This window comes from Cavia porcellus, unplaced genomic scaffold (genome assembly GCF_034190915.1).
Source record: "Cavia porcellus strain 051 isolate PalLab524CR breed Dunkin Hartley unplaced genomic scaffold, mCavPor4.1 scaffold_8, whole genome shotgun sequence".
Taxonomy (NCBI): domain Eukaryota; kingdom Metazoa; phylum Chordata; class Mammalia; order Rodentia; family Caviidae; genus Cavia; species Cavia porcellus.
Genome location: NW_026947491.1, coordinates 40,625,185 through 40,649,417, shown reverse-complemented (window position 1 = coordinate 40,649,417; position 24,233 = coordinate 40,625,185). Strand labels below are relative to the sequence as shown.

Below are 24,233 nucleotides of genomic sequence, written 5' to 3'. Positions count from 1 at the left end.
TGCCCAGATCGCCTCTCTGCTTGTTTATTTTTGTGTTGAGGGGAGTTCGCCCAAACTAGGACCCAGGCCCTTTTGCTAGCACTAATCCTAGGCTCCTGCTGCTTCCCTCGGGATTCCTCTGGGCTATGGGACAGCACAACTTGGGATGAGGGGAAGGGTGCCTCTGCCAGGCCGGACTTACTACCAGGTTGGACTTTAAGGTTGTTTTTACTCCAGGCGGGGACTCAGAGTAGTGTTTGGTAAACTCAAGGAACCCTAGATCCTTCACCAGGCCTTCTCTGAGCAGAGGAGAGGGGGTGTGGAAACCGACTAGTGTGATAAAAGGGGTTGCTGGGCAAGAAGGAGGCGGGGCTGGGGGCAGCTCTGGCCCTGCTCTTCAACTTTAAACTACCCCTTCCTGGCAAAGTGACCCTAGTGAGGCCTAGTGCTGAAGACACTGCCTGCCTTGCCTCCCCTCCTCTCGGGATGGACATAATCTCCAGGGGATTATAGAGGAGGCCGTTGAGATTTGTTTCCTGCGAATGTGGGCTGCAAAAAATGGCTTTTGTCTCCCGCTCTTTGGGCCTGGTGTGGAGAGCTAGCTGCCCATGAGTCCATGTCCAATCTGGAGGCCCCTCCCAGACCTCTCTCACCCTTTTCTGACCAGGGAGTGTTAACTGGTTCTCAGATCCTGCCCTAGCCCTGCAGAGTAGGGTGGCCTGTACCTCTTTAGAGGAGAAAAGACTTGATTAGAGCTCTTTACTGTTGGCAGCCAGTGTTTCTAGCCCTGGCAGGAGGTGCTGGGGAGAAGGAGATATGTGCAGGAGGGATGCAGCATGAGCCTCATGCCTCAGAGTCTGGGCCCTGGGCTTGGACAGCCCCTTTCACACCTGTCATGCTGCACAGCAGGGATTTGGCTAGTGCATTTTGGCCCTCACCCTACCCCCTCCAACATACATGTGCTTGATCTCCTTGAGTCTGGTCTTGGAAAGGGAAAAGTGAGGGGTTTGCCCTTGAAAGATTTCTGGGAGGTGAGAGTGGCACATAGGTGGTGGAGTGAGGTGAGCTATCAGCTGTGCTGTGTTCCTTTCTTCTGTGGAAGGTCCCTCCTGCTGTCTCTCCAGACAATTTCCTTAGGTGAGAATGCACCTTGTTAGCTGTGGCTGCCCTTAGGAAGACCCAAGGATAGGGTGGAAGGTCTGCAGATCAGTGTTGCCATTTGGATCCTTCCTGGAAGGCTGACCCAAAGTGGGGGTGGAGAGAGGTGTGGTTTGATTCTCAGGCTGGGAACCAGGAAGTCCTGAATCCCACTGAAGAGCTGTTCAGTTAAGGGCCTGCTTTAGCCTTTCACCTGTCCAAGCCTCCATTTCCCCCTTGGCTGGGAAAATGGGAGTAAAAGTTATTGATGTGGAATGAATACAGGGAGGACAGTGGTTTGAGACAAATTCCTGTCTTCTTTCTTGCTATTTTGGGCTTCTTTCGTGTAGAACTAAGGGATGTCAGCTGTTTTACTCCTTGGATCAGAAGACTAGCCCTGTGCCTGGTCAGGCACTAGCCCAGTTCAGGGAAAACTCATTGGTGTACATGTGTATCTGTGTGTACTGGCTGTGAGTGACTGGACCGGGGGAACTTAACTGCTGCCTTTATTTCTTTAGACATGTTCAAGGGCTTAGCAGTGAGACTCAGCATTGAGGAGCAGATCCTGTACTGCAGGGGTGAAAAGTAGGGACTGAGGTTCAAGCTTCTTGGAGGTGCCTCTAGATTGTTTCTGAAACAGCTTGGAAGATACTTTTCCTGCTTGTTAATCTCATCCTCTGGCCCACTAAAGGGGGCTTTGACTTGTGGCTATTGGCCCTGTATTCTGTTCCCCAAGGCTGGATGAAGGTGCTTTCTGTACCTTAGGCAGTGCCAGTTTTACCAGGCTGAGAGGACTCCGCTCGGGGGAGGGCAGAGGAATTTGTCCCTCTGGCCTGTGTGAGGCGGTTCTCCTCCTACCCAGTGTATTATCACTGTTGCTTTTTATTTCTTGTTATTTGTGACTCCTTTGGCTTCAACTCTGAGGACAGAGTTCATAGAGCCTCTTTAGGGGCATGTGGTAGTGAAGGTAAAGAAGGATGCAACATTAAGGAAACTTTTTGAGGCCTCTTTGGACCTTCTGGGTGTGGCCAGGTCTTGCATGACTGACAAGAGGGTTCTGGCTGTTGCTCTGACCTCCAACTCTACATCCCATACTTAGTTTCTAAGAGACTCTTAGAGTTCTAGAGCAGTTTTGCTGTGAGCTGGCCAGGTGACCCACCCACCTTGCTTTCCTTTTAGATGTGGCTGTGTGGCAGGGCTGGGTAAGAGAGATGACTTGAGAATGACCATGACACATATCAAGTGATGCTTTAATGTTCCCTACTTGGTAGGCTCAGTGTTAAGGGATAACTAAAATAACGTCCATGCTGTGACAGGACGCAGGAGGGGTATTGACAATATTTACAAATAAAGTATGAGCTCAGGGAAAGAGGACTGATACTCTGATAATTAGAGAATGGATTAGCCAATCTTGGGTACCTTTGAGGGTTTCACTGTCATTCAGCCTCAAGTAGTTGATTGGGTTGCTTGGCTTTCAGTTTTGTTTTTGTTTTTGTTTTTGGTATAGGGAATCAATCTCAGGACCTTGTGCTTGGCAAGCAGGTGCTGTGCCCTTGAACTATATACCCAGCCTTTGGCTTTAAGTTTGAGAGTATAGGGTTTTCTCTACTGAAGTTACTGTATACATGCTTGTTAAGTGGAAAATGTGGAGATAAATTTCTCAAACTTTTATTATTTACAGTTCTTTCTTAGGGATTTCTCCCACCCTGCTGTCATCTTCTATTACTGTATACTGAAAATATTACATACTTCCTTTCTCTGATTAACAGAGGGGTCTGCCTTTCTCACTAACAGCTGCTGGTAACTATTCTTATCTCTTTTTATATTTCTCTTCCTATTCCTCATTTCGATAATTATTCTTGTCCTTTACTCTTTAGTTTTTTGTACTATGCTTATATTCCTCTGAGATCAAGAGAAATATATCCAAGGATTTGAGGTTTATCTTTAGTGTGTTTCATTTGACTGTGGTACAGGATAACATATCATAGAAGGGGGACAGAGGACCGTTATTCCCCCCCGCCTATGTATGTGGAAACCCTTTTGACGGAAGAGGAAGGAAGCTACTCTGCTGTGTCCTGCCCCATTTAGACCTCCTCCAAGTGGCAGTGTGCTTCCTGAGACTACAACTCCCAGCATGCTTAGCTTCAGGCCGGCTACACATGCTCAGTAACTCTTCAGGCCCACTTCTGTTAACTAGGGACTTTAGAGAAGGAAGGGCAGTTGGCGTTGCTAAGGGCAACAACCCGAGGCCTTCAGGCTGGGTGAGAACCAGGACTAATTTAGTCTTGGGTAGGGTTGGGCCTGAGCTCTAAATGAGGACAGTTGGATAGAAACTGGGGTTCTTCCTGTTGTGATTGGGATGACCTACTTTAAATAAGTGTAAATAAGTGGGATTGGGGAGATCCATCCATCACTAGGTTTTAGTTCAAGTGGTGTGTGTTTTTTTTCCCACTGCTTCAGGGAAGTTTTAGTTTGAGTTGTGTGTGTGAGGGGTGTGTGTGTGTGTGTGTGTGTGTGTGTGTGTGTTCCAAGGGCCTAAAACTCTGCTTCAGGAAAAGGGATTTTTGTATGAACTCAGATTTCCTAGGTTATTGATTACTTCTGGGTTGGCATTGACAAGCCTCTAGGATGTTAGCTGAGGAAACATCCAGGCCAAGGGATAGATCCCACTAGAAACCAGGGGCTCAGAGATGAGGCAAAGGGTGAAATTAGATGTAAAATAAGATGTGTTACTGAGCCTTAGGAACTGTTATGAAGGGTGGAAGTGGGAAAGTGAACTCAATCCCCTGATAATCCAGAGTGGGAGAAGAGGGTACATGTTTATCTGGAGAGTAACTATGCAGTGCAATAAGGGTTAGGAAGAATAACTTTCTTTGCCATTAGTATGGGAGTTTGTAGGTAAGGTTTGGCTCTGGTGTCTGTAAGATCTGATATCATTGGCTGACTTCCTCCTGGGATTCTGGGAAAAGAGATTATTGGGGAGACATAATGGAATACAGATATCTTTTGGTACTAACAGGTCTCCCCGAGAGGGCCCTGCCCAGTCGGAGAGAGGGATGGACGGCCAGAAGCAGCCTGGTGAGGATAAAGATTCAGAACCGGCAGGTAAGTAGGACAAATTCTGTGTTTTCCAATGACTCTTGATGGGTAACCTTACATTATTGGTACTGGCACAAGGACATGAGCTAAGTCTGTGTAATAGCTAAATGAAGATTTCATTCTTTGAGACAAAGGGTTTTGAATAACCTCATAGATCTGATATATGGACTTAGTATTAAATCAGGCTGACACATGTTGCTCTGTTCATTCAGCTGATGGACCTGCAGCCTCTGAGGATCCAGGCGCTACTGAGCCAGACCTTCCCAATTCACATATTGGGGAGGTATCTGACCTCTGTCATGGGAGTCCTAGGCTTCAGGAGCCTCCCCGTGACGGCAGGTAACTCATTTGGAAGAAATAGGGGCATATGGGCACAAGAGGATTTGATTTGAGTCTAGGACTCAAGGAACAGGATTTAGAAGTATGGGTTTGCCAACTCGTGGGATTGGCAGGGTCCTGGCACAGTGCTGATGCTTGTGTGTCCACAGTGGGGGTCTGGTGCGGCGTTGTGCTCTCTGTAACTGCGGAGAGCCCAGTCTGCATGGGCAACGGGAACTACGGCGCTTCGAGTTGCCATTTGATTGGCCCCGGTCTCCAGTGGTGGCCCCTGGTGGGAATGCAGGCCCCAGTGAAGCAGTGCTGCCCAGTGAGGACCCATCACAGATCGGTTTCCCTGAGGGCCTTACACCTGCCCATTTAGGAGAACCTGGAGGTGAGAGGAAGTTGGGGGAAGAAACAGGGTAGGTACTGGGTTATCCTGAGCTGGCTGTCACCTTGTTAACTCTGCTCTCTGTTTACCTCTTCCTACCCATACAGGGTCCTGCTGGGCACATCATTGGTGTGCTGCGTGGTCAGCAGGTGTGTGGGGACAGGAGGGTCCAGAACTATGTGGTGTGGACAAGGCCGTCTTCTCAGGGATCTCACAGGTAGGGCCAAAGTCGGGATTTGTGTAGGCAAAAGCAGGGCTGGGCTTGCCAAGGGTGGGCAGGGCTGATGGGCTTCTGAGAGTCAGGGTGGGATGAGAAGGACAGTGGACATATGGGGGCAGAGCTAATGCTTAAACTGTTTCTGTGGAAAAAGCTGACTGGCACTAAGGCTTTGTCTCCATCCTTGGCAGCGCTGCTCCCACTGCACCAGGCTTGGTGCCTCCATTCCTTGCCGCTCATCTGGATGTCCACGGCTTTACCATTTCCCCTGCGCAACGGCCAGTGGTTCCTTCTTATCCATGAAAACACTGCAGCTGCTATGCCCAGAGCACAGTGAGGGAGCTGCGCATCTGGGTGCGAAGTCCTATTCTTTGGACGTAGGGCAAATGACAGGCCAAGTGTGCCTTGAAATTTGGTACTCTGCAAAGCGTTTGTCAAAATCTATAATTGTATCCTGTCATCCTGCCCCCTTAAATTAGGCGTGAACTTTGGGAGTGCAGGGACTTTGCCTGTCTCATTTTCCATGGTGTGTGTGGTGCCTAGAATAGTACCTGGTGTTTATTGGAGATGCACTTATTACTATTCATCATTCATTCATTCTGTGCCCATGGAATACCAACAATGTATATGGTTTTGTCCCTGGTCATGCCAGAAATCTGTAGCTAATCTGTGATGTCTATCCCTTCCCACTGCAGAGGAGGCTCGCTGTGCAGTATGTGAGGGGCCTGGGGAGTTGTGTAACATGTTCTTCTGTACCAGCTGTGGGCATCACTATCATGGGGCCTGCTTAGACACTGCTCTGACTGCCCGCAAACGTGCTGGTTGGCAGTGCCCTGAATGCAAAGTGTGCCAAGCCTGCAGGTAAGAGTAAAGAGGGCAGGAGGGATGCCTTTCAAAGTACAGGTTAGAGTCAAAAATGAGGTAAAGGGGAAGGACTCTGTACTGTACCATGTGCCCTGCAGAAAACCTGGGAATGACTCTAAGATGCTGGTGTGTGAGACGTGTGACAAAGGGTACCATACCTTCTGCTTAAAACCACCCATGGAGGAACTGCCTGCTCATTCTTGGAAGTGTAAAGTGAGTGTCTCCTGATTTTGCCTCTTACTGTACCCTGAGTTTCCCTGCATGACCAAACCTGTACTCCTTCTTCAGTGTCTACTGTTGGTCTGATCAGTGCCTGTTTTGCCCACTTTTTTCTGCTAGGCTTGCCGGGTGTGCCGGGTCTGTGGGGCAGGCTCATCAGAGCTGAATCCCAACTCTGAGTGGTTTGAGAACTACTCGCTCTGTCACCGCTGCCACAAAGCCCAGGAAGGTCAGCCTGTCAGTTCTGTTGCTGAGCAGCATCCCTCTGTCTGTAGCAAGTAAGTAGTGTGACTGGTTGAGATAGGAATGGGGTCAGAAGGACTGAGATTGTCAAGGGCCATCTTAAAACAAGTGAACTGTTAGAGGAGAGCTCGAAGGTGGGCAGAATAGTCCACAATATTCATGGCTCACCCCAGGTTGCTCTCTAGTTGTTAACTGATGAGAGCCACAGTACCTGCTCCTCTGTACCCTCTGCAGATTTTCACCCCCAGAATCTGGTGATATCCCTACTGATGGGCCTGATGCTCTGTACGTTGCATGCCAAGGGCAGCCAAAGAGTGGGCACGTGACCTCTATGCAACCCAAGGAACTGGGGCCCCTGCAATGTGAAGTCAAACCACTAGGTGAGTAGGGTTTGAAGATTCCTTTTATTCTCTGATAAGAGACAGCTTTGCTTTGCCTCAGACCTGCACTTTTCTATGGACCAGGTAGGAATATAATGTGTTATATCTGCAGGGAGAGCAGGGGCCCAACTTGAGCCTCAGTCGGAGGCCCCACTAAATGAGGAGATGCCACTGCTACCCCTACCTGAGGAGTCACCCTTGTCCCCGCCACCTGAGGAATCACCCACATCCCCGCCACCTGAGGCCTCACGCCTATCCCCACCACCTGAGGAGTCACCTGCATCCCCACCGCCTGAGGCGTCATGCTTGTCCCTGCTGCCTGAAGAGTCACCCCTCTCTCCACCACCTGAGGAATCTCCTCTTTCTCCCCTGCCTGACTCATCACCTTTTTCTCCACTGGAGGAGTCGCCCCTCTCTCCCCCAGAGGAGTCACCTATATCTCCTGCACTTGAGACACCCCTGTCCCCACCACCAAAAACATCACCCCTATCTCCATCATTTGAAGAGTCGCCCCTGTCTCCTCCACCTGAGGAATTGCCCACTTCTCCACCACCTGAAGCATCTCGCATATCTCCACCACCCGAGGAGTCACCCATGTCCCCTCCACCTGAAGAATCGCCTATGTCTCCACCACCTGAGGCATCTCGTCTGTTCCCACCATTTGAAGAGTCTCCTCTGTCCCCTCCACCTGAGGAGTCTCCCCTCTCCCCACCTCCTGAGGCATCACGCCTGTCCCCACCTCCTGAGGACTCGCCCATGTCCCCACCGCCTGAAGACTCTCCTATGTCTCCCCCACCTGAGATATCATGCTTGTCTCCCCTGCCTGAAGTGTCACACCTGTCTCCACCCCCTGAGGAATCTCCCCTATCTCCACCCCCTGAGGAATCGCCCACATCGCCTCCACCTGAAGCTTCACGCCTATCCCCACCACCTGAGGACTCCCCCACATCCCTGTTATCTGAAGACTCACCTGCTTCGCCACCACCGGAGAACTCATTCATGTCCCTACCATTGGAGGAGTCACCCTTGTCACCACTGCCTGAAGAGCCAAGACTCTGCCCGCAGCCTGAGGAGCCACGCTTGTCTTCCCAGCCTGAGGAGCCCTACTTATCCCCCCAGCCTGAGGAACCTCGATTCTGTCCCCAGCCTGCGGAGCCCCTACACTGTCCCCAGCCTGAGGGGCTGCACTTGTCTTCGCAGCCAGAGGAGCCATGCCTGTCTTCTGTGCTTGAGGAGCCAAGCCTATCCCCTCAGCCTGAGGAGCTACACCTATCCCCTGTGCCTGAGGAGCCACACTTATCTCCCCAGCCTGAGGAACCTCACTTGTCTCCTCAGCCTGAGGAATTATGCCTGTCCCCTCAGCCAAAGGAGTCCCACTCATCCCCCATACCTGAGGAGCCATGCCTGTCCCCCAAGCCTGAGTTACCTTGTGGGTCCCCTCAGCCTGAAGAGCCTCCCGAGGTACCAGGCCAGTGCCCCCCACCTGAGGAGTTGCCTTTGTTCTCCCAACCTGGGAAGCCACCCTTATCCCCTTTGCTTGGAGAGCCGGCCCTGTCTGAGCCTGGGGAACCACCTCTGTCCCCTCTGCCTGAGGAGCTGCCCTTGTCCCCATCAAGAGAGCCATCCTTGTCGCCTCAGCTGATGCCACCAGGTAAGGGATACTGATATTGGCTCCTCCTTTCTCTGGGAAAATCTTAACTTTTTACAGTACATCTAATCTAAGAGCCCTTCTTTTTTCTCCCCACCAGATCCTCTTCCTCCTCCACTCTCACCCATTATCCCAGCTGCGGCCCCGCCGGCTCTGTCTCCTTTGGGAGAGTTAGAGTACCCGTTTGGTGGCAAAGGGGACAGTGACCCTGAGTCACCATTGGCTGCCCCCATCCTAGAGACACCCATCAGCCCTCCTCCAGAAGCTAACTGCACTGACCCTGAGCCTGTGCCTCCAATGATCCTTCCCCCATCTCCAAGTTCCCCAATGGGGCCTGCTTCTCCCATCCTGATGGGACCCCTTCCTCCCCAATGTTCTCCACTCCTTCAGCATTCCTCACCGCCCCCAAACTCCTCTCCTTCCCACTGTTCCCCTCCTGCTTTGCCACTGTCAGTCCCCTCTCCATTGAGTCCCATGGGGAAGGCAGTGGAGGTCTCAGAAGAGGCTGAGTCACATGAGATGGAGACTGAGAAAGGCCCAGAACCTGAATGCCCAGCCTTGGAACCTAGTGCCACCAGCCCTCTCCCCTCCCCTGTGGGGGATCTGTCCTGTCCTGCCCCTAGCCCTGCCCCAGCCCTGGATGACTTCTCTGGCTTGGGGGAGGACATAGCCCCTCTTGATGGGACTGATGCTCCTGGTTCACAGCCAGAGGCTGGACAAACTCCTGGCAGTTCAGCTAGTGAATTTAAAGGTTCCCCTGTGCTCCTTGACCCAGAGGAGCTGGCCCCTGTGACTCCTATGGAGGTCTATGGCCCGGAATGCAAGCAGGCAGAGCAGGGCTCACCTTGTGAAGAACAGGAGGAGCCCAGTGCACCAGTGGTCCCCATACCACCCACACTCATCAAATCCGACATTGTAAATGAGATCTCTAATCTGAGCCAGGGCGATGCCAGTGCCAGTTTTCCTGGTTCAGAGCCCCTACTGGGCTCTCCTGACCCTGAGGGAGGCGGCTCTCTGTCCATGGAGTTGGGAGTATCTACAGATGTGAGTCCAGTTCGAGATGAGGGCTCCCTGAGGCTCTGTACCGACTCACTGCCAGAGACTGATGACTCACTACTGTGTGATGCTGGGACAGCTATCAGCGGAGGCAAAGCTGAGGGGGACAAGGGGCGAAGGCGCAGCTCCCCAGCCCGTTCCCGAATCAAACAGGTGAGGAGCTGTCTAGCCCCTGATGAGGTCAAGATTTGTAACTGAAAAGTATAGTTATGATACCTTCACACTTATTTTTCTGAGTCCTGCACTTGTAGAGATCCTCTGGTCCAACTTTTTATGTTACTAAGGAGAATACTGATAGAGGGGGAAAAAATTTACCCCATTCTTACTCCAAAGTGGGACCAGAAACTTGGGTGTCTTAGAGTCATTATTTTTTCTCCTTGTACCACATAGACCTTTGTTTTTCTTAGAAGAGGAAAATGGGTCTGGGTGTGAATGCTCTGCTTGTTGATGATATCTGGGCACTTAGCTTTTTTTTTTTCCTTGCCCTGAATTGGGACTCTTGAGCTTTATAACCTGTCATACTGTATCCATCTCTTCTTTTACCCCAAGCCTGAGAACCCAACACACTGGACCTTGACTTGCTTTTGTAAGCCTTTTCTTCCCTCACCCAGGGTCGCAGCAGTAGTTTCCCAGGAAGACGTCGGCCTCGTGGAGGAGCACATGGAGGACGTGGGAGGGGACGGGCCCGGCTAAAATCAACTACTTCTTCCATTGAGACTCTGGTAGTAAGGACAGGCCTCCCATTCTCCTAGAATGCTTTATCTGGTGTCTTTAAACATCCTTTGCATCCTGACAGTTGCCTGCATGCTTGCTAGCTTAGGGTAGTGACCACCAATCTTTTAGAGCTTCAATAATACAGACAGCCCATTATTGCTCATGTGCTGTACGTTCACCACTGTTGGTCTAGAGCCTATTTGAATAAATTTATGCTGCTGTCTGCTTGTCCTCCAGGCTTTTCTGACATCTCTGCCATTGAACTGAGACCTAGTTTGGAGGTTGGGGTTTCCTTCTGTTTCTTAGTCTTGGGGTCTGGCCTTTATCTCAACCAGGGGTTCATACCTCCTTTCCCCACACCAAAGAGGAAAAAGCAGGTTAGTTGAGGCGTACTTATCTTCCTCACTTTCCATACCTCTTTGTTTATAAGGTGGCTGATATTGATAGTTCTCCCAGTAAGGAAGAGGAAGAAGAAGATGATGACACCATGCAAAATACTGTGGTTCTCTTCTCCAACACAGACAAATTCGTTCTAATGCAGGTACCATACTTAGGGTAGTTCTATCCTTAGCTCTGAGAGTGGCACACTGAACATTGCGTGTGTGTGTGTGTGTGTGTGTGTGTGTGTGTGTGTGTGTGTGTGTGTAATTTGATCAGAGAGTAATGAAGAAAATCTGGACCTACTGAGTGAATGAGAGGGGGCACTGAATTGAATCAATCCTGTATAGCAATGAGAAAGGTGAAATAGTCTTTGCCAGTGAGTGTTGTAGTGCATTCCTGTAATCCCATGCAGTTTGGGAGGCTCAGGTAGGAGGATCTTAAGTTTAAGCCCAGCTCAGGCAACTTTGTTAATTAGCAAAAACTTGTCTTAAAATAAAAATATAAGGGACTGGGGGTGTAGCTCAGTGTAAATGCCCTAGGTTTAATCGTATCAGAAAAGAAGTCATTGCCCTGTTGAAGCTTATACACTAGTGATCTTTGGTATGTTTTCATCTGAATAATCTTGAAGCCAAAAAAACTTGGTCATATATGTAACTGTCATTCAACTTTTTTTTTCCTCTTAGTTTTTTTGAGACAGGGTCTCAATACATAGTTTAGGCTGGTCTTGAACTCACTTTATAGCCCAGGCTGGCCTCCAATTTTTGATGATCTTCCTGCCTCAGCCTCTCAATCCTGTTGGGATTACAGGCGTGTGCCACCATGCGTGGTTTCAACGATTCCTTACTCCATTTTATCGTCCTGTAATTTCTTCTTACCTTTACCTATGTCAGACAAATTCAAGTTACCTGTTACAGAGTAGTGCGGCAGTAGTTCTCTGAGTACGATGAGGAGACCTGGTTGGACACTGAAGTTTCTGTTTCCCCAGGACATGTGTGTGGTATGTGGCAGCTTTGGTCGGGGAGCAGAGGGCCATCTCCTGGCTTGTTCACAGTGCTCTCAGTGCTATCATCCTTACTGTGTCAACAGCAAGGTAAGTTTAGGGCCGCAGAGGTGTAAGATGGTGAACAGGGTCAGTTCGGGGTTTTTTTTTTTTTTTTTTTTTTTTTTTTTTTTTTTTTTTTTTTTTTTTTTTTTTTGAGACAGGGTCTTGCTGTGTAGTTCAGACTGGCCTGGAATTTACGGTGATCCTCCTTCCTTAGCCTTCTGAGTGTTGTGATTATAGACGTGTACAACCACACTTGGCTTTTCTTTTCTTTTTTTTTTTTTGGTACCTATTTTTTTTGTGTTTTGTTTTCCTGCCCTTATCCATTTTCCAGTTCTTTCTTACCTTATGCTCCTGTCCTGGTCACACTCTCTTTAAAGTGGTGACTGCTCCTGGAAGTCATTCATTGATCAGCAGTAGTTGTCACACTCATCTTGAGGAAAAGTACTTTGGAATGTGGCAGACTATAATTTTTTTGCAGTAGAATAAAAGTTGCTGGTAGAATTCAGTTAATCACATAAATGCTGACAATTTCATCAATAGAAAACATGCTATAGTCTGGAAATAGAATATAAAGCCATCAGTACATCTCCACAAAGAGAATATACTATTTTTGACCTAAGCATGATTTAGGGTTTTAGGGTTTTTAATCATACTAATTTGTAGTTTAGCACACTGCTAACATTCCCTAACTTATATCAGTAACAGGTTCTAAATGTTCAAGAAAAACTAGGGACAGTACAATCAAATTCTGTCCACCCTAGTGAATAGGTGCTATCCCACTGTGTATAAAGGCAGTGGTGCTGGATGCACACCTGTGATTCTAGAAAATTCTAGGAGACTGAGGCAGAAGGATCACTGTGAGTTCAAGGCCAGCATGAGCTATATAATGTGTTTAAGGTCAGCCTGAACTATATAGTGAGACTGTCTCAAAGAAACACTGTCCACCCCCACCCTATACCCCCCAACAATGAAGATAATAGCTGATGAGGCTATTCTCTGGTGGTAGAGATTTCCTGGGAACCTGTTTAGAGCTACTGTTTGGAGGGTAAGGGTGCTCTGTATAAGCTTCTCTGTGCTTGAACAGCTATCTGGCCTGTGCACTGGGGTTCCCATCCTTAACTGTTTAAGTCCTCCCCCGCATACACCCTGAGGAATTCCGTCTGTTGCACCAGATCACCAAAGTGATGCTGCTGAAGGGCTGGCGTTGTGTGGAGTGTATCGTGTGTGAGGTATGCGGTCAGGCCTCCGACCCTTCACGCCTGCTTCTCTGTGATGACTGTGATATTAGCTATCACACATACTGCCTGGATCCCCCACTACTCACCGTGCCCAAGGGTGGCTGGAAGTGCAAGTGGTAAGGAGACTTGGGGTCTTCTGAGGAGCCTGGGGCCTGAGAAGATAAGCTGTATATGGGCTTGAGATGTTAGAGTGCATGTGATATTGGCTATGTGACAAGCTGCATTTAGGAGGCCAGGCTACTCTTCAGTGGGGGCATCTCTGGTTACTTTGGTGAAGTTACGTCTGAGGGTTTGTCTTTCTGCTCCTACCAGGTGTGTGTCTTGTATGCAGTGTGGGGCTGCCTCCCCTGGCTTCCATTGTGAGTGGCAGAATAGTTACACCCACTGTGGGCCCTGTGCTAGCCTGGTGACCTGTCCTATCTGTCACGCTCCATATGTGGAAGAGGACCTGCTGATCCAGTGCCGCCACTGTGAAAGGTTAGGACAACTCTTCCCCTTACGTTGGCCCTGCTTCCCTGCTTTCAGCCTGGCATTGCCTGCATACTCATGCCCCATCTTCATTCTCCTAGATGGATGCATGCTGGCTGTGAGAGCCTCTTTACCGAGGATGATGTGGAGCAGGCAGCGGATGAAGGCTTTGACTGTGTTTCCTGCCAGCCTTATGTGGTAAAGCCTGTGGGTGAGTATGGGGTGCTGCAAGGGGCAAGGAGGAAACAAGGTGAGCATGCCTTGCTTTTGGACAGTCCCCTACATCATCTTGCTTTTTGTCTTTTCTGCAGCACCAGTTGCCCCTCCAGAATTGGTGCCAATGAAGGTGAAAGAACCAGGTGAGCCACCAGAATTTTGAATCCAGAGCCAGATAAAACTTACATAATAGCTAGTCTGTCTCCAATCCTCCTTCTTCATCTCTTCATTTTAAGAGGAGGAAACCAAGACCCAGGGAGGTTGAGTGACCACCTAGTAAATTAGTGGCAAAGTTAGGACCAGCTCCAAGGTCTCCAGTTTCTTAGACACTGTACCTTTCATGAGTCAACATCAACTCTCTACTGCCAGATGTCCAGAGGGCACAACTCTTCCTTTGCAGTGAATGAGCCTGGGGTCCTCTCTGTTATGATGTGGGCTCTGTGTTGCCATTCAGCAAGTAGGGGCCCTCCATGTACCTGACAGAATCTGTTTGCTGAATGTGGGATTAATCTTAAGCATACCCAGACTTTTATAGTAGCCATTCCATCTCTAAATACCCCGAGTCACTGATACAGAACTCAGGTCTCCTTCCCTTGGTAGTCTGTTTTGCCTAGCCCCAAGACCCCAGCCTGGACTTTGTGTGTGACTGCTTTTGTCTCATCTGGGGACACAGGTTGAAACTTAAGAGTTCTGGTTTCCCTGAGACCTCTATTCAGCATCACATTGTCTTCTCTATTTTTCAGAGCCCCAGTATTTTCGCTTTGAGGGTGTATGGCTGACAGAAACTGGCATGGCTGTGCTGCGTAACCTGACCATGTCACCACTGCACAAACGGCGCCAGCGGCGAGGACGGTTGGGCCTCCCAGGCGAGGTGGCACTGGAGGGTTCTGAGCCCTCAGATGCCCTTGGCCTTGATGAAAAGAAGGATGGGGAGCTGGACACTGATGAGCTGCTCAAAGGAGAAGGTTGGGCTGGGGAATCTTAGAGAGAGGGAAAATAGTGGGCAGGCACTTGTGGGAACAGGAATTTGCCTGGGGGCTAATTGCCACTCTTAGTCACCTGGTCTTGTCTAGGTGGCTGTAAGGCAAGGTACTGAGCTTTTTGTACAGTAAGCTGAGAAAGGTGCCCAGATCCTTGATTCTTTTTATGTCATTACATGCAGGTGGAGTGGAGCACATGGAGTGTGAAATTAAATTGGAGGGCCCTGCCAGCCCTGATGTGGAACCTGGCAAAGAAGAGACTGAGGAAAGCAAAAAACGCAAGCGCAAACCTTACCGGCCTGGTGAGGCCCTGGCATGGGAAACTGGGTGGTGAGGGTCAGCTCACCAGGTCCCAGTGGCTTCTCATCCTCAGCTCCACCTCCTCGTAGGTATTGGTGGTTTCATGGTGCGACAGCGGAAATCCCATACACGTGTGAAAAAGGGGCCTGCTGCACAGGCGGAGGTGTTGAGTGGGGATGGGCAGCCCGACGAGGGTGAGACGGGTGAGGGCACCAATGGGGCCTGGGAGAAGGTGGGGATCACAGCACCCACAAAGTAGTGCCAGGGAGGATTGGGCAGGGGCTCACTGCAGGGGCCAGAAGATGGCAGCCCAAGCTTTTCGGGGGAGAATGGCAAAAGGTGTTACCTAGTAGAGTTGGGCGCAGCATGCCCAGTACTCCAGAGACCCTTAGCTTCCTGTGCTGTTCTGTCCACAGTGATGCCTACTGACCTGCCTGCAGAGGGCTCCGGGGAGCAGGGCCTCATAGATGGGGATGAGAAGAAGAAGCAACAGCGGCGAGGGCGCAAGAAGAGCAAACTAGAGGACATGTTCCCTGCTTACCTGCAGGTGGGTCTCAAGACTCTCAGAGTTGAGGAAACTAGAGGTAAGGAAAGTGGGGCATCAAGTAGTTCTTTTTTCCTGACTCCTTCCTCAGGAAGCCTTCTTTGGGAAGGAGCTGCTGGACCTAAGCCGGAAGGCCCTTTTTGCAGTTGGGGTGGGCCGACCAAGCTTTGGATTAGGAACCCCAAAAGCCCGAGGAGATGGAGGCTCAGAAAGGAAGGAGCTCCCTGTCTTGCAGAAAGGTTAGTGATGTCATTGTCCTCTTGCTTAGAAGTTGGCAAGGGTGTCTGGTATAGAGGAGGTAATCTCCAGATATTAAGAGTGGGCCAAGGGCCCTGGTTTATGGAACTGGGGACCTGCTGGGCATCAGGTGTAGGCCATCTCTGACTGGAATGGGGACTGTCACTTGTAGGAGATGATGGTCCAGATGTTGCAGATGAAGAATCCCGTGGCCTGGAGGGCATGGCTGATACACCAGGTGAGGGTGTGTCCATCTCAACTTTACCTCTTTCAGTCTGCTCTGAGCATTGTTAGATTTGGAGACTAGAAACTTTTGTGCTCCACTGTGATTCAGGGTGGCCAGTGTGATACCTCCATACCTCATGGCCTTGGCTGATGGGTTTCTCCCGGCAATTACAGGACCTGAGGATGGGGGTGTAAAGGCATCCCCAGTGCCCAGTGACTCCGAGAAGCCAGGCACCCCAGGTGAAGGGATGCTTAGCTCTGACTTAGACAGGATTCCCACAGAAGGTGAGATTACAAGGATCTTCTTTATGTATAAGTGTCCTCCATTGAAAGAGATGAGGGTTTTACTTGTGGGACTGATCTTTAAGTTTCTCTAATGGGCAATCTGGAGGTGAGGAGCAAGGAAGGGTTATTGCATCCCTTCCTGGGTACGAACATTTGTAGACCAATGGTGTCACTGTACCTTTGCTTCTTCCTAGTAGTGTCCTTTATCATTTTCCAACAGAACTGCCCAAAATGGAATCCAAGGATCTACAGCAGCTCTTCAAGGATGTTCTGGGTTCTGAACGAGAGCAGCATCTGGGCTGTGGAACCCCTGGCCTAGATGGCAGCCGCACACCGCTGCAGAGGCCCTTTGTCCAAGGTAAGGCAGTTGGGGGAGGAATTTGAAGGCTGCCATAGCCAAGCTTGCCCTCAGACCAAGCATTCTCTGATCCTGTCCCTCTTACAGGTGGACTCCCTTTGGGTAGTCTGCCTTCCAACAGCCCAATGGACTCCTACCCGGGCCTCTGCCAGTCTCCGTTCTTGGATTCTAGGTTGGTATCTGCGCTTAACCTCAGTGGGTAGTCACTGCTCTCCTGGTCACATGGGTGGGGCTTGGCATCCCTGCTCCCTATGACTCTCTGCCCCTGCGCCCCAGGGAGCGCGGGGGCTTCTTTAGCCCAGAACCCGGTGAGCCAGACAGCCCCTGGACAGGATCAGGGGGCACCACGCCCTCCACACCCACTACCCCCACCACGGAGGGTGAGGGCGACGGGCTGTCCTATAACCAGCGGAGCCTGCAGCGCTGGGAGAAGGATGAGGAGTTGGGCCAGCTCTCTACCATCTCACCTGTACTCTATGCCAACATCAACTTTCCTAATCTCAAGCAAGATTACCCAGGTACTTGTGGGGTGAGGGCAAGGGAAACAGCCTGGCAGTCTTGCAGGTAGAATTTCCTCTGATTTGATTTCTCTGTCTCCAGACTGGTCTAGTCGTTGTAAACAAATCATGAAGCTCTGGAGGAAGGTTCCAGCTACTGACAAAGCCCCCTACCTGGTGAGACCCAGAGCATGGGCCAGCCTGAAAGCCATGGTGGAAGGAGGTGTCTTTGGGACATTACTCTTTGTTCTATTCCCCACTCTCTACTCCTCAAGGAGCTGGGCCAGGGAGGACCAGCTTCTGGGTGGGGAGCATTAGTGGTGTTTTGAGGGCTGGGCTGGGCTGGGCTAGTGACTGAACACTAGGCCCTGTGTTGTGTCTTATGTCCCTCAGCAAAAGGCCAAAGATAACCGGGCAGCTCACCGCATCAACAAGGTGCAGAAGGTGAGTAGGGGTTGGGCCAGGTTGACTCATCAATGTCATATAATGGGTGGCCCATCTAGGGTGGGTGACAAAGAATCTGTCTACAGCAGTCTGACTGCTCTGTGCCTGGTCTTCCCCTGTAGCAGGCTGAGAGCCAGATCAACAAGCAGACCAAGGTGGGCGATGTAGCCCGTAAGACTGATCGACCGGCCCTCCATCTCCGCATTCCCCCACAGCCAGGGGCACTGGGCAGTCCGCTCCCTGCTTCGGCCCCCACCATTTTCATTGGCAGCCCCACCACCCCCGCCGGCTTGTCTACCTCTGCGGATGGGTTCCTGAAGCCACCAGCGGGCACAGTGCCCGGCCCTGACTCCCCTGGTGAGCTCTTCCTCAAGCTCCCACCCCAGGTGCCCGCCCAAGTGCCTTCACAGGACCCCTTTGGACTGGCCCCCACCTATACCCTGGAGCCCCGCTTCCCTGCAGCACCACCCACCTACCCTCCCTATCCCAGTCCAACTGGGGCTCCTGCACAGCCCCCAATGCTGGGTGCCTCATCTCGTCCTGGGACTGGCCAGCCGGGCGAATTCCACTCCACTCCTCCTGGCACCCCCCGACACCAGCCCTCCACGCCTGACCCCTTCCTCAAGCCCCGCTGCCCTTCCCTGGACAACCTGGCTGTGCCTGAGAGCCCAGGAGTGGCAGGGAGCAAGGCTTCTGAGCCCCTGCTCTCACCATCTGCTTTCGGGGAGACCCGGAAGGCCTTGGAGGTGAAGAAGGAGGAGCTTGGGGCATCTTCTCCTAGCTATGGGCCCTCAAACCTAGGTTTTGTGGACTCACCCTCCTCAGGCCCCCACCTGGGTGGCCTGGAGTTAAAGGCACCTGATGTCTTCAAAGCCCCTTTGACCCCTCGGGCATCTCAGGTAGAGCCCCAAAGCCCAGGCCTGGGTCTTCGGAACCAGGAACCATCCCCTGCCCAGGGTTTGGCGGCTTCTCCTCCCAACCACCCAGATATCTTTCGCCCAGGCCCTTACCCTGACCCCTATGCCCAACCCCCACTGACCCCTCGGCCCCAACCCCCACCCCCGCTCCCTGAGAGCTGCTGTGCTCTGCCCCCTCGTTCACTGCCTTCCGACCCTTTCTCCCGAGTTCCAGCCAGTCCTCAGTCCCAGTCAAGCTCCCAGTCCCCTCTGACCCCCCGTCCTTTGTCAACTGAGGCTTTCTGCCCATCCCCTGTTACTCCTCGCTTCCAGTCCCCTGACCCCTATAATCGCCCACCCTCACGCCCTCAGTCCCGAGACCCATTTGCTCCATTGCATAAGCCACCCCGACCCCAGCCCCCTGAAGTTGCCTTTAAGGCTGGGCCTCTAGCCCACACTCCACTGGGAGCTGGGGGCTTCCCAGCAGCCCTGCCTTCAGGGCCAGTGGGTGAGCTCCATGCCAAGGTCCCAAGTGGACAGCCCCCCAATTTTGCCCGCTCCCCTGGGACTGGTACATTTGTGGGCACCTCCTCTCCCATGCGTTTTACTTTTCCCCAGGGTGTAGGAGAACCTTCTCTAAAGCCCCCTGTCCCTCAGCCTGGGCTTCCTCCACCCCATGGGATCAACAGCCATTTTGGGCCCGCGCCCACTTTGGGCAAGCCTCAAAGCACAAACTACGCAGTAACTACCGGGAACTTCCACCCAGCGGGCAGCCCCTTGGGGCCCAGCAGTGGGTCCACAGGGGAGGGCTATGGGCTGTCCCCACTACGCCCCACATCTGTTCTGCCACCGCCTGCACCCGATGGATCCCTCCCCTTCCTGTCCCATGGAGCCTCACAGAGGACAGGCATCACCTCTCCAGTTGAAAAGCGAGAAGATCCAGGGGCTACAATGAGTAGCTCCTTGGGGGCACCTGAACTCCCAGGTACCCAAGACCCAGGCATGTCCAGTCTCAGTCAGACAGAGCTGGAAAAGCAACGGCAGGTAAGTGATATCCTGGAACTGAGCCCCCATGTTTCTGCTTCAGGTGAGCCCCATAATTGGAATAGAATGGGCTTAATTCTCTTCACTGTTTTCTGCATAGCGCCAGCGACTCCGGGAGCTACTGATTCGGCAGCAGATCCAGCGCAACACCTTGCGGCAGGAGAAGGAGACAGCTGCAGCAGCTGCAGGTGCAGTAGGGCACCCAGGAAGCTGGGGTACAGAACCCAGCAGCTCTACCTTTGAACAGCTGAGTAGAGGCCAGACTCCATTTCCTGCGGCACAGGTAGGTAAAAGTGGCAAGGGATGTTGGGACCAGGATACCAAAGTGGCCCTGTATTCACTAATGTCTGTCTTCTAGGACAAGAGCAGCCTGGTGGGATTACCCCCAAGCAAGCTAGGTGGCCCTGTCTTGGGACCGGGACCGGGGCTCTTCCCTACTGATGACCGACTCTCCCGGCCACCTCCACCTGCCACACCTTCCTCTATGGATGTGAACAGCCGGTGAGGCTCCAGGAAGTTCCCTAGGAGTAAACCCTTACATGCTGCCTCTGATTTTCCTTTTATTGATCTTCCTCTGCTATTTTTCCTCATTCTGTCCCCATCACTAGTTTAATTCTGTCCTTCCTCATTACCCCAAACCCCTCTTAGCTCTCTAGCCTGATTGTATCTCACTGACTACTGTGTATTCTTCCAGGCAACTGGTAGGAGGCTCCCAGGCCTTCTATCAACGAGTGCCCTATCCTGGATCCCTGCCCTTACAGCAGCAGCAACAGCAGCAACTATGGCATCAGCAGCAGCAGCAGCAGCAGCAGCAGCAGCAGCAGCAAGCAGCGTCAGCAACTTCCATGCGACTCACCATGTCTACTCGTTTTCCTTCAACTGCTGGATCTGAACTTGGCCGCCAAGCACTAGGTTCCCCTTTGGCAGGAATTCCCACCCGCCTGCCATGCCCTGCTGAGCCAGTGCCTGGTCCATCGGGGCCTGCCCAGTTCATTGAGTTACGGCACAACGTTCAGAAAGGACTGGGACCTGGGGGGCCTTCATTTCCTGGTCAGGGCCCCCCTCAGAGGCCCCGTTTTTTCCCTGTAAATGAAGATACCCACCGACTGGCTCCTGAAGGGCTTCGAGGCCTGGCAGCGCCAGGCCTTCCTCCACAGAAACCCCCAGCCCCACCTGCTCCTGAATTGAACAATAGTCTTCATCCTACATCCCACACCAAGGCTTCTGCACTGACAGCTGGCTTAGATCTGGTCACCCGGCCGCCCTCTACCACTGAGCTTGCTCGCCCTCCTCCCCTGGCCCTGGAAGCTGGAAAGTTACACTGTGAGGATCCTGAGCTAGATGATGATTTTGATGCCCACAAGGCCCTAGAAGATGATGAAGAGCTTGCTCATCTAGGTCTGGGTGTGGATGTTGCCAAGGGTGATGATGAGCTGGGCACCCTGGAAAACCTGGAGACCAATGACCCTCACTTAGATGACTTGCTCAATGGAGATGAGTTTGACCTACTGGCGTATACTGACCCTGAGCTGGACACTGGGGACAAGAAAGACATCTTCAATGAGCACCTAAGGCTGGTGGAGTCAGCAAATGAGAAGGCTGAGCGGGAGGCCCTGCTTCGGGGAGTAGAGCCAGGACCCTTGGGCCCTGAGGAGCGCCCTCCTCCGCCTACTGATGTCTCTGAGCCCCGCCTGGCATCTGTGCTCCCTGAGGTGAAGCCTAAGGTGGAGGAGGGTGGGCGCCACCCTTCCCCTTGCCAATTCACCATTACCACCCCCAAGGTAGAGCCAGGACCTGCCTCTGCTTCCCTTGGCCTGGGGCTAAAACCAGGACAGAATGTGCTGGGCAGCCGGGACACCCGGATGGGCACAGGGCCATTTTCTGGCAGTGGACACACAGCTGAGAAGGGCTCTTTTGGGGCTACAGGGGGACCACCAGCTCACCTGCTTACCCCCAGCCCGCTGAGTGGCACAGGAGGATCCTCCCTGCTAGAGAAGTTTGAGCTAGAGAGTGGAGCCTTGACCTTGCCTAGTGGACATGGAGCATCTGGGGATGAACTGGACAAGATGGAAAGCTCTCTAGTAGCCAGTGAGTTGCCCCTGCTTATTGAGGACCTGTTGGAACATGAAAAGAAGGAGCTACAGAAGAAACAGCAGCTTTCAGCCCAGCTACAGCCTGTCCAACAGCAACAGCAGCAGCAGCCACAGCCGCAACAGCAACATTCCTTACTATCCACACCAAGCTCTGGCCAGGCAATGCCTTTACCACATGAGGGCTCTTCTCCCAATTTGGCTGGGCCTCAGCAGCAACTTGCCCTGGGTCTTGGAGGAACCCGACAGCCAGGTTTGGGCCAACCATTGATGCCCACCCAGCCACCAGCTCATGCCCTCCAGCAGCGCCTGGCCCCAACCATGGCCATGGTGTCCAATCAAGGGCATATGCTAAGTGGACAGCATGGGGGGCAGGCAGGCTTGGTGCCGCAGCAGAGTCCACAGCCAGTACTAGCACAGAAACCCATGAGCACCATGCCACCTTCCATGTGTATGAAGCCCCAGCAACTGGCAATGCAGCAACAGCTGGCCAACAGCTTCTTTCCAGATACAGGTAACCTCAGCTACTGGCATGATTGAGTTACTTAGAGATGATTGTTATCACCACCAAACAGGTACTGACTAAGGCTAGGCCCCTATAATAAGCCCTAGTAAAGAGAGAGGACAAAGAGTTTTGGCTAAGTATCATAGTAGTGATGTAAGCAGAGGGCACTGTTTCTTTATGAAGAGAGGGAACAGTTCTTTACAGAGAGGAAGCATTCAGATATATGAATAGAATGAGTGAAGCGTGATTAGCAAAGTTTTTGTGGGTGTGATGAAGTTGAAAGTTGAGGACACAGAGATATGTATAAGAAAAAGCAAGTGAAAGGTTGACTGTGGCTGTAGTGGTAGAAAAACTTGGAGTATATTTGGGGAACAGTGAAGTAGAAGTGAGTGGGCAGACAGGTACTATTGTAGTGTTTCATTACAGAAGAAGAAACTGAGGTATAGAAGTTATTTGTCTAAGATTATACAGTAGTTAGCAAAGTAGAGCTAAACTCTAGTGCTTTACTGCCTCAGAATTCTAGAATGTATTTGACTAGTGTTTCAGAAATTGATGAGTCAAGCCAGGTGTGGTGGCACACACTTGTAATCTCAGCAATTCAGAGGCTGAGGCAGGACAATCACCATGAGTTTGAGGTTAGCGTAGGCTACATAGTGAGTTCAAGGCCAGCCTGCACTACACAATGAGACTTTGTCTCAAAAAAAGTGGTAAGTCAGTTAAGCTCTCCGAATAGTGGAGATACATACAAAATGCAGAATTTTAAGAAGATTTTGATGGTTATTTATTTTTCCTTTTTTTACCCAGTGTCCTGTAATGACAGGACAGTGGATTGTAGATGGTGTTCCTTTTTGTCCCTAACAGCTCTGACATCTAAGACTTGGCCACAATACCTGTGTCTTGGGCTCTTGAGCTGTACTAGTTACACCAAGATGATTACTTTGAAGAATATCGTTAAGGTCATGAAATGTACCAATATTCTTGTTACAGCTGGTCCTCTGTAGCTTCAGAAGTAGAGAGTAGAGATGAGCAGAGTAGAGATGATCTTTATCAAATAGAATTTAAACTGAGGTTTAGAGAGTTGAAGTATATTGATCTACTGACCCAACAAATATTTAGAGTCCCTTTTCCTAGCACTCTACAATAAAAGCAAGATCACATATCCTCTGAATATCAGACCTATGTCACTAGTTTGCTTGGTTCCTAACTCAGTTCCTTTCTGCTATGCCATGCCATTGTTTTGCATGATTTAGTGTAGGTCTGTGTGTAGGAGCAGTCACATGATAGGTAATGACCCTCTCTCCCCACTGCCTCCAACCAAACGCCCACTCATTTGGCTCCTCGTTTTCCAGACCTGGACAAATTTGCTGCAGAAGATATCATTGATCCCATTGCAAAGGCCAAGATGGTAGCTTTGAAAGGTATCAAGAAAGTGATGGCTCAGGGCAGCATTGGGGTTGCACCTGGTATGAACAGGTAAGTCTTGGGGTTAGGGTTAGGACTGGTACTTTTCTTTCCCCAGTCACATCCCTGCTCTGCTTGGCCTTCCTCATTATTTGAACTACTTTTTTGCCTTCACTGACACTTAATCCTTTATGCTTTGATGGACTCCAGGCAGCAAGTGTCACTGCTAGCCCAGAGGCTCTCTGGGGGATCTGGGGGTGATCTACAGAACCATGTAGCTCCTGGGAGCAGCCAGGTAAGTTTTAGAGGAGTATGAATGTGTGTCATGCTGTTGGGCCACTTTTCTTAAGGTCCTGTGTAGACAGTGACATTTAGCAGTCTCTCTCATCACAGGAGCGGAATGCCAGTGACCCCTCTCAGCCTCGCCCCAACCCACCCACTTTTGCCCAGGGAGTTATCAGTGAGTATGGGGCATAGGAGGAAGGTACAAGGAAGTGGCTAGAGACCTATGGAGGGACAGAAATTAGAGTTGCCATTTTGCAGGTACTGATACCCTACTTCCTCTCCCAGATGAAGCAGACCAGCGGCAATATGAGGAGTGGCTCTTCCACACTCAGCAGCTCCTGCAGATGCAGTTGAAGGTGCTAGAGGAGCAGATTGGTGTGCATCGCAAGTCCCGGAAGGCTCTGTGTGCCAAGCAGCGCACTGCCAAAAAGGCAGGCCGTGAGTTCCCAGAAGCTGATGCTGAGAAGCTCAAGCTGGTTACAGAGCAGCAGAGCAAGATCCAGAAACAGTTGGATCAGGTGGGGAAAGC

The 24,233-nt window shown here is 51.3% G+C and overlaps 1 protein-coding gene across 15 annotated transcripts in view; it reads left to right on the top strand.

The window, feature by feature from the left end:
• The window catches only part of Kmt2d (lysine methyltransferase 2D), a 40,644-nt gene that overhangs the window by 1,405 nt on the left and 15,006 nt on the right, over nt 1-24,233 (top strand). For 5 of the 15 annotated variants that reach the window (XM_063254676.1, XM_063254673.1, XM_063254672.1 and 2 more), the window contains exons 2-39: nt 4,136-4,221; nt 4,428-4,554; nt 4,704-4,927; nt 5,032-5,141; nt 5,333-5,495; nt 5,837-6,002; nt 6,104-6,218; nt 6,345-6,502; nt 6,702-6,847; nt 6,960-8,498; nt 8,596-9,704; nt 10,163-10,276; nt 10,696-10,806; nt 11,632-11,736; nt 12,864-13,045; nt 13,242-13,406; nt 13,499-13,608; nt 13,709-13,756; nt 14,357-14,578; nt 14,776-14,895; nt 14,983-15,096; nt 15,310-15,440; nt 15,529-15,676; nt 15,847-15,912; nt 16,074-16,184; nt 16,405-16,542; nt 16,630-16,714; nt 16,819-17,060; nt 17,143-17,216; nt 17,433-17,483; nt 17,606-19,423; nt 19,524-19,706; nt 19,782-19,924; nt 20,118-22,027; nt 23,368-23,491; nt 23,630-23,714; nt 23,798-23,879; nt 23,990-24,222. In XM_063254676.1, coding sequence (XP_063110746.1) covers nt 4,136-4,221; nt 4,428-4,554; nt 4,704-4,927; nt 5,032-5,141; nt 5,333-5,495; nt 5,837-6,002; nt 6,104-6,218; nt 6,345-6,502; nt 6,702-6,847; nt 6,960-8,498; nt 8,596-9,704; nt 10,163-10,276; nt 10,696-10,806; nt 11,632-11,736; nt 12,864-13,045; nt 13,242-13,406; nt 13,499-13,608; nt 13,709-13,756; nt 14,357-14,578; nt 14,776-14,895; nt 14,983-15,096; nt 15,310-15,440; nt 15,529-15,676; nt 15,847-15,912; nt 16,074-16,184; nt 16,405-16,542; nt 16,630-16,714; nt 16,819-17,060; nt 17,143-17,216; nt 17,433-17,483; nt 17,606-19,423; nt 19,524-19,706; nt 19,782-19,924; nt 20,118-22,027; nt 23,368-23,491; nt 23,630-23,714; nt 23,798-23,879; nt 23,990-24,222 — 10,858 coding nt within the window. The remainder of the gene's footprint in view (nt 1-4,135; nt 4,222-4,427; nt 4,555-4,703; nt 4,928-5,031; nt 5,142-5,332; nt 5,496-5,836; nt 6,003-6,103; nt 6,219-6,344; nt 6,503-6,701; nt 6,848-6,959; nt 8,499-8,595; nt 9,705-10,162; nt 10,277-10,695; nt 10,807-11,631; nt 11,737-12,863; nt 13,046-13,241; nt 13,407-13,498; nt 13,609-13,708; nt 13,757-14,356; nt 14,579-14,775; nt 14,896-14,982; nt 15,097-15,309; nt 15,441-15,528; nt 15,677-15,846; nt 15,913-16,073; nt 16,185-16,404; nt 16,543-16,629; nt 16,715-16,818; nt 17,061-17,142; nt 17,217-17,432; nt 17,484-17,605; nt 19,424-19,523; nt 19,707-19,781; nt 19,925-20,117; nt 22,028-23,367; nt 23,492-23,629; nt 23,715-23,797; nt 23,880-23,989; nt 24,223-24,233) is intronic. The other 10 variants (XM_013159122.3, XM_063254669.1, XM_063254675.1 and 7 more) reach the window with 9 other exon arrangements.